The 11562-nt window shown below is 56.6% G+C and overlaps 2 protein-coding genes across 2 annotated transcripts; both read right to left on the minus strand.

Annotated features, from left to right (window-relative positions):
• Nucleotides 1-6203: 6203 nt before the first annotated feature.
• Nucleotides 6204-7018, minus strand: LOC104641497 (hemoglobin subunit alpha-A). The gene is made up of 3 exons (XM_010310161.2): nt 6864-7018; nt 6520-6724; nt 6204-6430 (listed from the first exon to the last, which is right to left on the minus strand). The coding sequence occupies exons 1-3, from the start codon at nt 6956-6958 to the stop codon at nt 6302-6304; spliced, it is 429 nt and encodes a 142-aa protein (XP_010308463.2). The 5' UTR covers nt 6959-7018; the 3' UTR covers nt 6204-6301.
• A 2358-nt stretch (nt 7019-9376) lies between these two features.
• Nucleotides 9377-10139, minus strand: LOC142604016 (hemoglobin subunit alpha-D). The gene is made up of 3 exons (XM_075767798.1): nt 9983-10139; nt 9662-9866; nt 9377-9552 (listed from the first exon to the last, which is right to left on the minus strand). Exons 1-3 carry the CDS (start codon nt 10072-10074, stop codon nt 9424-9426), a joined length of 426 nt encoding a protein of 141 aa, XP_075623913.1. The 5' UTR covers nt 10075-10139; the 3' UTR covers nt 9377-9423.
• Between the last annotated feature and the right edge of the window lie 1423 nt (nt 10140-11562).

The raw sequence follows: 11562 nt of genomic DNA on the forward strand, positions 1-11562 counted from the left end.
CACCCCCAAGGACAGGGGATTTATGATGCTTAATGCCTTTTTGGTCATGGGGGCTCACAGAATGAAACCTGGGTCAGCTTTGAGGGGGATCAGCAAAAAGGTCAGCTTGCTGCGGCTGCTCCGCTGGGAGCGGTCTCTGCTTCTAGGAAAGGAAGGAGAGAAAATATTTAAAGTCCTTCATCAAAATTGGCATTTTAGTGAAGGCTGACCCTAACCCTTGCCTTAACCCAACCCTGAAACTTACCCTAACCCTAAGCCTAACCCTAAACCTAGTCTAACCCTAACCTTAACCCTTACCCCAACCCTAACCCAAACCCTAACTGTAACCCTAACCCTAAACCCTATACCTAACACTAACCATAACCCCAACCCCTAACAACAATCCTGATGGATTCTAACACTAACCTTAACCCTAACCCTAATGACCCTGAGCCTAACCCTAACCCCTAAAACTAACCCTAAGTCTAACCCTAACCGCTAACCCTAACATTAATGCTAACGCAAACCCTATCCCTAACCCCAACCACTAACCCTAACCATAAGCCAAACACTAACCCTAAACCCTAACCCTAATCTTAACCTAACCCTAACCATAACCCCTAACCCTACCCTTAACTCCTAACCCTAACCTAAACCGAACCCTAACCATAACCTCTAACCCTAATCCTATCCCTAACCATAAACCTAATCTAACCCTAACCCTAAACACTAGCCTTAACAATCCTAATGGATTCTGACACTAACCCGAACCCTAAACCTAACCCACACCCTAATGACCCTAAGCCTAACCCTAAACCCTAAAACTAACCCTAAGTCTAACCCTAACCCTAACACCTAAACTAACCCTAATCAAACCTGAACCCTAAACCTAACCTTAACTCCTAACCCTAACACTACTCCTAAACCCTAACCCAAACCCTAATCCTAACCCCAACCCTAATGGACCCTAACCCTACAGTTTTGAGTTTAGAGGCTGGATGCTGGTCAAGAGGGACGGTAAAGCGATGCTCGGACCCTTTTGTTGTCCCAAAAGTGGGATCATTTACCCAGTGTGCAGTACGCCAATATACACACAGAGCAGAGGTATTTTATTCATTTCAAGTCTGCGTGGAGATGGGTGTTGGGTGGTAATTCCACAAAGCTAGCACCTTACACACAGAATCTAGCACATATTTACTTGTTACAGGATTAGAAAAACCCGCCTAAATTTATGCTAATTGGTTATTAATTACTGCATCATCTACTATTGCTTAAGCATCTTTAAATTAACACACATGCTCTTTGGGCGTGTGTGTAATTTGAATAATCCTTTAATTGGGTAGGTGGTGGCAAACCTGCCCCCCCCCCCCCCTTTTTATCAGTCTTTCAGCTCTTCTTCAAAGCTATAGTCATCAGCAAAGCAAGTAGAGCATTTAACTCTAAATTAAACAGTGTCTAAGCACTAATCCATACACATTTCTGTCCCTGTAAAGTGGAAAATTCTGCTTTATGGCTATCACTTTCAGCGGCCAGGCAAGCCCGCAGCCCCAATGTGAGTGGTGCTGTGCAAGGACCACTGAGGGAGGTTTGAGGCCAGGCAGGCCTTTTGGGGCTGGCACCTTTGGCCTGGGAGCAGGGGCTCGATGTTTACGGTTTTGAGGATGGACACAAATTTTGGTCGAGAGTGATGTGAGGTGATACGTCGAGGCGTTGCTCGGCTAGGCGAGCCCGCAGCCCCAGTGTGCGTGGGGCTGTGCGAGGGCCGCTGAGGGAGGTTGAGGCCAGGCAGGCCTTTTGGGACTGGCACCGTTGGCCTGGGAGCAGGGGCTGGACATTTTCAGTTTTTCGGCTGGATTCTGGTAGACCCGAGACAGAGGGTGAGCCACTCTTCGGACTGTTTAGGTGTCTGGAGTAGCCTGCGGCCCCATACTTGTCAGGGCTGTGAATGCGGCCATGAGGCAGGTTTCAGGAAAGACACACCTTCTGGGGCTGGCACCTTTCTCCTGCAAACAGGGCCTGGGTGTTCTCAGTTTTGAAGCTCGAAGCCGGTCGATGGCCAGAGAGATGCTGAGTCGCACCTCGGAGTTTTTTGGGTGCCAAACTGGCCTGCAGCCCCAGTGTTAGTAGTGCTGTGAATACGGCCATGAGGCAGGTTTCAGGAAAGAAACATCTTTCAGGGCTGGCACCTTTTTCCTGGGGGCAGGCCCTGGACATTTTCAGTTTTTCAGCTGGATGCTGGTACACATCGAGAAGGAATGTAAGATGCTCATAGAACTGTTTCGGTGGCAGGGTGATCCCTTATTCCAGGGTTATTAGGGCTGTGAATTGTTTTGTGAGGGAAGTTTAATCTAGAAACATCTTCTCTATGGCTGGTATTTCTGTCGTGCATTAAAGAACAAATCTTCACAGCTGTGTGCTGGGGCTGGGCAGCCCAGGTGGGTCCGACGAGGATAGGATTGGGATGAGGTGCTTCTCTCTTCTACAACCACTTTGTCCTTTCCCACTGGCAAAACAGCCAGCGGAGAACGTGGGAGGATCCTAAAAAGTGTGGATTGAAGTATATTTCAATCATTCCGGTATTTTCAGACTGTTTGCCTGAAGAAACACCCCTCACCTCAGCAACTGATGGGAGCCGTCTCCACACAGCCAGTACCTTTGAGGAGCAGCGGTGTGTGATGAAGTCACAGAAATGAGACAATAAGGTCTCTTACCATTAGCAGGGTAAAAGGAGGAAACTAAGGAACCATAAACCAGTCAACTTCAAATCACAAAAAAGACAGTGAGACATTTAATCGAAGAGAGAGATGAGTAATAACCATGGCCATTGCCAAGAATGAATCATTTCAGATGAGTCTATTTTCCTTCTGTGACAGATCCCAGTCCTTGGTTCAACATTATTGTTCACTGTTCCTTCATCAATAACTTATGTGTTGTAATGGCGAATGCGCTTATTAAATTCTCAGATGTGCCTGAGCTGGAGGGGCTGTGAGCGCCCCAAAGCACCAGCTTAAAATTCAAAATAATGTAGACGAATTGGAGAGATCAGTTCAGTATGGAAAAATCTGACAATTAGGAAAGTAACCGTCCTACCACAAGGCAAACAAACCGCTTACGCAGCAAATTTTCAGTGGAAGATCTATAGGTTGCACCAATCATGACTTATGCTATCAGCATATTGAATACCAATACGGGATCTATAAACAGAAGAGCAGTTTGTAAAACACATGATGTTTTCCCTCATCTCTCCAGCAAGAGGATCTCTCAACTGGTGTCCTAAGATAAACTTCCAGTAAGAAATGAATTCTCTATCTTCCCACTGCTTCTCTGCTAATTTTTGAATGGGAAGCTCCTGGTAAACTCCCCTAGGATGCCTGACCTCCTCCAGAAGTATGTGCTTCTGTGTCCCTTTCCAGAATGCACTTTCTAGGGCCATGACTATTTATCAGACGCTAATAAAAGTACTATCCAAGCAACTTGGACAATGCTGTTTGCAGCCCCTCGAGAGACTGGTAAAAGTGTTGTGATCAGGTAAGTCATAACCATCAAGCTTGTTTCCTGATGTCATTTTAGTTCCTCTTTCAATAAAAACGAGCTCTGAGATGCCACCTGCCTTGGTGACTATCATATAACAAAATAGTATGTTGTTTTGTGGATATCTTTGAACCATCAATGCTTTGTCCATCAAGAATAAATGTTGATGAATGGTGAGAAAGGTCTCCAGATAGCGGAGACATCAGGACGGGCTTTTTTCTCACCTGAAGATTTTCATCTTCCTTCTTCACCTGTGACTCTGCCTCCTGACCACTGCCATGGCCTGAGTCAGGAGGCTTTGCCCCCCAAGTCCACCTCCTCCACGTCGCCTGGTGCCATTTCGGGCTGTCGCTGCTGTGGCAACGCAGAGATTGCCTCCAGCTCATCAGCACCAGGGCTGCAGCAATACAAGCTGCAAAACCAACCTGGGCAGGCGGTGGGGGAAATATCTGACCTGCCCCACTCCAGAGCACTGTTGCTGCGCTGCCTGCAGGTCCCGGGCAGCTGGGCAGGTATGTTAGTTCAGGGAGAGCCAAGCTGTAGAAAGCTGCTGCCAGCGTGTCTGGCCCGTGGGGCAGGCTGTGTCCTGGGGCACACGAAGCCATGGCCACCAAGGGATGCCCAGTGAAGGCAGCCTGGGGCTTACCTGCCATGGAGGCATGGGGTGTTCATCTGCTGGGGCACCCAGCACTGGAAATGGGCTGCTGGGGGGGGAGTTCCTGCACCCCTCTGAGCTGGCACCAGTGTCCCCAGCATGCTCGGGAACTGGGGCTGGCTGAAAGCCCATCCTGGCAGCCTGCTTCTCCCTGCCTGGAGGCTCCAGTTCAGCGTTGCAGGCAGGAGCAAGGCTTGGCCCTCTGCACCCTCTGCCTGACCCCGATAAAGCACCACGGCTTGAGGTCCCCATCTTGTGGCAGCAGGGACAAATGGCTGGGATAGAACTCATCCTGGCTCTTTGGAGCTCGGCAGTTCTTTGGCCAGGCAGAGCCCTGGGAAAACGCTGCAGAGCCAGGACGCTGCCCACTGCCACATGTGTCCTGCCTAAGGACACAGCATGGCATGGGGGCGGTTGGAAGCAAAAATGGGGACAGTGAGGACAATTGCCAAGCCCTTCCCCTCCACGCACGTACTGTCCCCTGCGTTGCTCTTACACCTTGCCTCTGATGCACACACCATGTGCATAAGAACCCCGCAAGGGTCCTCTGTGGCCAGGTTTGGAGCATTGCTAGTCCATGCTGGATTTGATGCTGGCTCTTCCCAGTGCTTTACACACCAATCCACACCACCTTGCACACCTGTGTGCCCTGACCCCCCCCACCATGCCCCTGCTTCCCCCAAGCTCCTCAGAGAGCAGAGGGTCTCTGTGCAGCAGAGCTGTGCCCACAGCTACGTCTGGGTGATGGCAGCTGGAAGGGTGCAACCTGCCCCAACACCCTGCTCCATCCAAAGGTAGATCAGGTTGGTCAGCGATGCCCTGACCAGCTTTCTCTTCCCCTCCTCACCGTGCCCACGTGTGGTGGGCATCTGGGGTCATGATGCCTGTGGTGCTTTGCAGGAGAAACCCTGGGGGCTGGAGGGTATCCCTCTCTCTCCAGAGTCACTTAGGGTCTCTCCTGCCTCTGATATGTTCACTGATGGGGACTGGAGGCCGTGGGGCTGGGACAAGTGTCCATCCTTGCAAGTGCCAGGGAGCAAAGTGGCCCATGGCAACCTTGGCTTGGCTCCCTGCTCTGGCTCTGCTGCGCCAGCTGCCCCAGGGCTTTTCTTGGACCCTCACCCCAGAACCAAGCACCTCCCAGCCCTGGCAGGGATGGGGCAGCCTTAGTCAGCACCTGGCAGGTTGTAGCCCCTGGGACTATCTGCTGCCCCATCTCCCACCACACCCACAGCTGGAGGAGAGCCCAGCTCTCCTTTATCAGCCGTCCGCAGCCCCCCACCCCAGCTGCCCCGCTGCGGGCTGCGATAAGGGCTGGGGCTGCGCAGACACTGCTGCTTTGCTGCCTGTGCTCGTTCTCCTGCCCTGACACCCCCTACCTCGCTGCGCTTCAGGGCCCAAAGAACACGATCTGGGGCTGAGCCCCGTCTGCTCCTCCTTGCAGTCCACCATGCCCGCTGTCTCCACCAGTCCCCCAGAACCCCTCCAAAGTGATACCCCAGCAGAAGTCCTTCAATGCCGCACAGACACACAGAAAGATGCCCTTGCGCCTGGAGGTCCTTGGGGTCTCCTCGCTGTGCCACCACACCGAAGATCACAGGCAACAGAAGCCCCTGTACCCCACTGTCTCCTGCAAGCATGTCCAGGAGGAGACAATCTCCAACAATTTGGTCAGAATGGGGGCAAGGGGCTGGCGGGGCAAGAGGGGGTCCCAGAGTGGTGCTCTGCTGGGAAGGCCAGGACAGCCGGGTCTGCAGGGAGCTCCGAAGGGCCAGACTCTGGCTGCTCTCTGTGAGTCTTTCCCCTCCACTGCTGCCTGGAAATGCTCTGCTTGCTCCCAGAGCCCTACGGCTGGCAGAGCAGTGTCTGCCGGCCGGCCACCACCACCCAAGTGCTGCCTCTCTCGGACAGAGCAAAACCAGAGCCCATTTCCCCCGCATGCCCACCTGGCAGGGAGAGACTCCCAGTTCAGACCCCCCCGGAGCAAATCCCTCCCGTTCCCTCCCAGCGGCCAGCAACCAGAGCAGGACACCAGAGCTGGAGCACAAATGCAACAGATTTTATTTCAGATCATTTGGCTGCTCGCTGTGGGAGGGCTGGCAGTGGGTTGAGTCCAGCGCTAGCCATGGTGCCGTCTTAACGGTACTTGGCAGTCAGGACGTTGCCCACGGCACACAGGAACTTGTCCAGGGAAGCGTGGACCTCCGGGGTCAGGACAGAGGGATGGTGGATGGCCACCACCACCAGGAAGCACTGGCCCAGCAGCTGAAAGGCAAAAGGAGATGGTGAGCAAGGAGGCGGCCAGGGGGGTACAGGAGGGGAGCCGGGCTGGTCACCCCTTCCCAGACGCTCACTTTGAAGTTAACGGGGTCCACGCGGAGCTTCTGGGCGTGGAGGTCGCTGAGCTTGGAGAGGGCACCCGCGATGTCATCGATGTGGTTGGCAGCCTCGACCAGCGCACCCGCCACCTTCTTGCCGTGCGCCTTGATCTGAGCGGAGCCATGTTGCAGGTCGAAGTGGGGGAAGTAGGTCTTGGTCTGGGGGTAGGTGCAGAACATCCTGGGGGACAGAGGGGGTCGGCAATAGATGGGGATGGATGAGACAGGGTCACAAAGGACAGGGACAGTTGTAGATGGGGAGAGGTTGGGGGCAGATGGGAGGGAGTCGGGGGCAGACGGGAGAGGGGATGGACACCTACCTCTCTAGGGTCTCGGCGCCATACTCGTCGGCATGGCCGCCGATTTTGCTGAAGGCGTTCTTCACGTTGGTCTTGTCGTTGCTGGACAGCACCATGGTGTCAGCTCCGCGTTGGCAGCCCCCAGCACGGGTGCCCCCGCTCGCCGCCGCCGCCCTTATATGCGGTGCCGGGACACCGCCCCCCCCCCCCCCCCCCCCCGGCCCGCCCCGCGCCCGGTCCCGGCCCCGCCGGCGCTGGACCCCGGCCAGGGGGGGGGCACCGCCCGCCGCGCCCCGCTCCTCCCCGCGGCACCGGCACCGATCCCGGCCGTGGGAGCTCTGCCCCGCGGCACCGGCTGCGGTTCGGGTCAGGAGCGGGGTCAGGGCTCGCATCAGCGCGGGCTGGGTGGTCCGGCCCCTCCGGCACGGGCTGACTGCAGGGTTAGGCTCAGGTTTAGGCTCAGGGTCTGCACTGGCACGGGTGGAGGAGGCCGGCCCCCTCAGCACAGGCTGGGTTCAGGGCTTGGAGCGGGGTGCTGGCTGAGGACCCCCCGGCACGGGCAGCCCTGGCACAGCCTGGATGTGTTCTGGCAGGGAGAAGCGGGCAGGATGGAGGGGACGGCGGGGGGGCGGGTTGTAACTTCAATAGCATGGTGGGAGCCTGTGCCCCACAGACTGAGCCTGCGCGACACCCACAGGCCCTGCAGGCACCTGTACATACATGACCCATCCAACACAGCCTCCACGCACACACGTGAACTGCCCCGGTACACACGCTGCCGTCCAACACAGTGTCTGTGCACACACCATCCCTGCACACGCACGCTGCCCCTATACCCACCCTGCCATCCAGCACGGCCCCTATACACACAGCCACTCATCCACACTGCCCCACTGCACCTACTCCTCTCATTCCCACAGTGCACCCGAAAACGGTGTACCCCAAAGTGTGTGCCCTCTTCACCCCCTGCTCCCCAAACTGCAGTCACATCCCTTTGCATACAGAAGCTGGAGCTCCCCTGCCCCAGCCCTCTCTCCTGTGCACGTGCTGTGCCGGCCCCAGTGCCGCGGGGGACCGGGTGACCCTGACTCCCGTGCAGGGGGGGACACTCGGCAAAGCAACGGGGATCAGTGCCGGGTACTGAGGCAAACACCGGCCAGCAGCAGCAGGAGCTCACAGCTGGGGAAGGCAGGCATGCAGCGTTGCCGCAGCCCGTGGCGAGCCCCGCGTGCCTCAAATGATGGTGAGGAAGGCAAGGAAGATGAAGGTGGTGAGGAAGACAGGGAGGGTGAGGAAGGTGAGGAGGGCTGCCGTGCTTCCAGTAGGTTCGAGAGCTGGCGCAGGCAGGCAGGGGACAGTTCACACCCGTGTTTCCTCCATGGCCGACAGTTCTTATCATTTGTGTTTGGGGGAGATTAGCTCGAGCTGGCACCATTTCAGAGCAGGGGAGGAGGGGAGGACAGGGGGGCTGATTTTCTGGGAAGCAGAGCCCAGGGAAACAGCAGCGGAGCGGTGTGTCTGCTGCCTGTCTGTGCGTTGGGAGCAAACTGCAAAGGCAGAAGAGCCCTTCAAACTGGTGGCACAAGAATAGATGGGTGTAAATGCACATGCAGACACTGGCATCTAGACTGGGATGTGTCTGAGGGTGGAGGAAAAGCCCTGTGGGTTCATGAGAGCGCTTGCAGGAGCAGGGGCCAGTGTGGCCCAGGGACTCCCAGCCGCGTGTTTCTGTGCAGGCAGGGTCCCTGCACACCCAGCGCCCGGCCGCCGCAGGCACCGCTCACCAGCGCTCGTCTCCTCCCTCTGGTGTCACAGCGCAGAGCAAACCCAAGGCTAGTTTAGTACCTTCTAACCCATCACCTGTGATGTAAAGACAATGATTTTTTTTTAATTTTTTTTTTTTTTTTTAATTCAGGCTCCAAAACTCTGAAACTGGTGGCCCTGTTCTGGACTGTGGCTCTGCCTGCCCTGGTGCCAGGGCGAGAGCAGACACCTGGGGCAGGTGTGGGGCCACTTCCCTGGCAGTCGCTGGGGATTTGTGGCTCAGGGGCTTGAGAACAGTGTTTCTGCTCAATGGTCTGTGGATTTTTTTCACTCCATGAACGTGTCTGCTTTTGGAGCTTATGCAGGCACCTAATTCCCCCAGCATCCCCAATACAGTCCTAAACCACCGTTGTGATGGATGGAGCCAGGAGGGATTAATCCTACCCCTGCTCCCCCCAGAGAATCCTTCAAGGGCATGCAAGAACCACATTTGGCTTGGCACATCCTTCCCCCCCTGTTCCCCAGAGGTGATGCATGGTGAGGTGACAGGCTGAGCTCCATCCCTCGGATCCTGCTACCAGCTGGGGGGGGGTGTGTGTGTGGAAGCGAGCAGGGCTCTTGGTGGGGCACCCAGGGAGCCCATGGCTAGTACTGCTCCCCTGTACCACCGCCAGCCTTATGGGCAGCTCCCTCCCTCCCTCCCTCTGATGGGAGCACCGCGACACCCCAGCCCATCCCGACCCCAGCCCCGGCACAGACGGACGCAGTGCTGTGGCAAAGGTGTCTTTATTGATGGCACTTGGGCGTGGGTGGTGGCTCATCTGTACTTCTCAGCCAGCACGGCGGCCACAGCTGACAGGAACTTGTCGAAGGCGGCGTGGACCTCAGGGGTGTAGTCCTTGCCCAGGTGTGCAGCCAGCACCACCTGGAAGCACTGCGACAGCAGCTGCAAGGCAAAATGGGGCTCAGCACTGCTGCTGTGGCCTCCATCCCCCCACCCCGGTCCCCATCCCCTGGTCCCCGCCCCTGTCCCCTGTCCCCCGTCCCCCGCCTGCCTTGAAGTTGACGGGGTCGACGCGCAGGTTGTAGGCATGCAGGTTGCTGAGCTCGGACAGGGCCTGGCTGAGGTTGTCCACGTTCTTGACGGCATTGCTCAAGGCAGCCGCTACCTTCTTGCCGTGGCTGCGGACCTGGTCAGAGCCAGGATGCAGGTCGAAGTGGGGGAAGTAGGTCTTGGTCTGGGGGTAGACGCAGAACATCCTGCCGGAGCGGGACAGTCAGTGCCACTGACCCCCAGCCGGTCCCCCCCCAGCCCCCTGTGGGGCTCCCACCCACTCTCCCCCCTTGCCCGTGGGGTCCCCGAGCCCAGCCTGCACCTCTCCAGGGCCTCTCTTCCACAGTCATCCAGATGGCTCAAGATCTTCTCCCACACCTGCTGGATCAGCTTCTTGTCCTCGGGGGTCAGCATGGTGGCAGCTGGTGGTGGTGGGCAGGTCTTGGTGGCAGCGGTGCCCGTGGGGACGCCCTCTTATAGCAGTCGGCACCTCCACCCTGGCCTTATCTTATCAGCGCCGAGGGGCGGGGGGGGGGGGCCACGGACGCGCAGTGCTGGGCCCAGGGAGCGGCTGCGGCACTGCCTTGGGGGGCCCCGGCTGCCCTGGAGGGCCCAGCCCTGAGGAGGCCCCACGGGGGGCCTGGCTGCCCTGCCCTGCCCCACTGCTCCAGCCCCACACCGCGCTGGGGGCCGGGGGCAGCACCCGACCAGGCTGCCTGATGGTCAACAGCAGCCATGGGCACGGCCGGTGAGTGCCACAGCCTCAGCCTCGCTGGCCAGCATGTCTTCAAGCCTCCTGTCAGGATCCACCATTCCCTCCCCCCCAGCCCGACCAGGGTCCTCACTGACTCCGTGGGCGTCAGGGTGGGTCCCACTCATGTGCCTCATGTCCTCCAGACTCCGGCACATCCAGCCCCTCTCTGCCCAAACAGCCCGTGGGCCTCTGAGCAGGAGCCACACACAAGCCCTCCCAGGTCACGCTGGGGGTCTACAATGGGAAACACCATCTCTCCAGCAGCCTAGAGAAACCTGGGCAGGGAAGAACCTCCTTTTTGGGTACATGGTCCTCCCTAAGTCCGTCCTGTGATGCTTGTCAGGCCTGGACTTCTTCCCTTCTTCCCACCCCAGCGTGTGCTCATGCCTCTCCATAAAGGCTGGGACATTCCGCAGGGTATATGGTGGTTGGTGACTGTCACATCCTTCGCTCAGCCTCCATATGAAGTCTTTGGTACAAATTTGGGGTTAGGGACACACCAGATGCTGACCTGCCATCTAAGTTGTGGATTTAAATGTTCAGGTTACCCGAGACCCACAAATGTAGAATGTTTTAAAAAATGCTGTGGTACACTGTGTGACATGTCTAGAGCAATTTGGTGGCATCAGAGCTTCCGCACCATCTCTCTCCCCCTTGCCCAAACACAGTCCCGAAATTTTGTAAATGAGATGAGGACCACAGCTTGCAGTGCCAGTTCAGGTTGTTGATCAGAGCGTGCTTAAGACTTTCGCACCCACCTTTTCATGTCGCAAGTCCTCTGAGACAGGCATGGGCAGTGAACGTAACCTGATAAATAATTTTCTCCACAGCAGCTCACATGGTGTTGTGCTTTAGATTTTTGACCAAGCCAGCCCCGATAACGCATCGATGTTCTGGCTTTTGCTGAGCAGCGTTTGCACGGCATGAAGGCCGGCTCTGCTTCTCACTCTGCCCCCTTCTAGATTTTGGGGTGCTTGATACACTGGGAGGGGACACAACCGGGCAGATGATCCCAACTAACCAAAGAGGTATTTCATACCATATAACGCCATGCAATAAAAGGGAAAAGAGGGTGTTTTAGGGAGTTTTAGGGGGGTTACCCATCTTTTTTGCTCAGGAACTGGCTGGGCATCAGTCTGCCCATGGGA

The sequence above is a fragment of the Balearica regulorum genome, chromosome 15 (assembly GCF_011004875.1).
Source record: "Balearica regulorum gibbericeps isolate bBalReg1 chromosome 15, bBalReg1.pri, whole genome shotgun sequence".
In the NCBI taxonomy this organism is placed as follows: Eukaryota; Metazoa; Chordata; class Aves; order Gruiformes; family Gruidae; genus Balearica; species Balearica regulorum.

Excerpts from the sequence above, each read along its gene's own strand:
- LOC104641497 (XM_010310161.2), bottom strand. The coding sequence starts at position 6,958 with ATGGTGCTGTCCAGCAACGACAAGACCAACGTGAAGAACGCCTTCAGC. Across the intron at positions 6,725-6,863 it reads GGCGCCGAGACCCTAGAGAG|GATGTTCTGCACCTACCCCC; the intron begins GTAGGTGTCCAT and ends TCTGTCCCCCAG. Across the intron at positions 6,431-6,519 it reads TGGACCCCGTTAACTTCAAA|CTGCTGGGCCAGTGCTTCCT; the intron begins GTGAGCGTCTGG and ends TTTGCCTTTCAG.
- LOC142604016 (XM_075767798.1), bottom strand. The coding sequence starts at position 10,074 with ATGCTGACCCCCGAGGACAAGAAGCTGATCCAGCAGGTGTGGGAGAAG. Across the intron at positions 9,867-9,982 it reads GGAAGAGAGGCCCTGGAGAG|GATGTTCTGCGTCTACCCCC; the intron begins GTGCAGGCTGGG and ends CCGCTCCGGCAG. Across the intron at positions 9,553-9,661 it reads TCGACCCCGTCAACTTCAAG|CTGCTGTCGCAGTGCTTCCA; the intron begins GCAGGCGGGGGA and ends TTTGCCTTGCAG.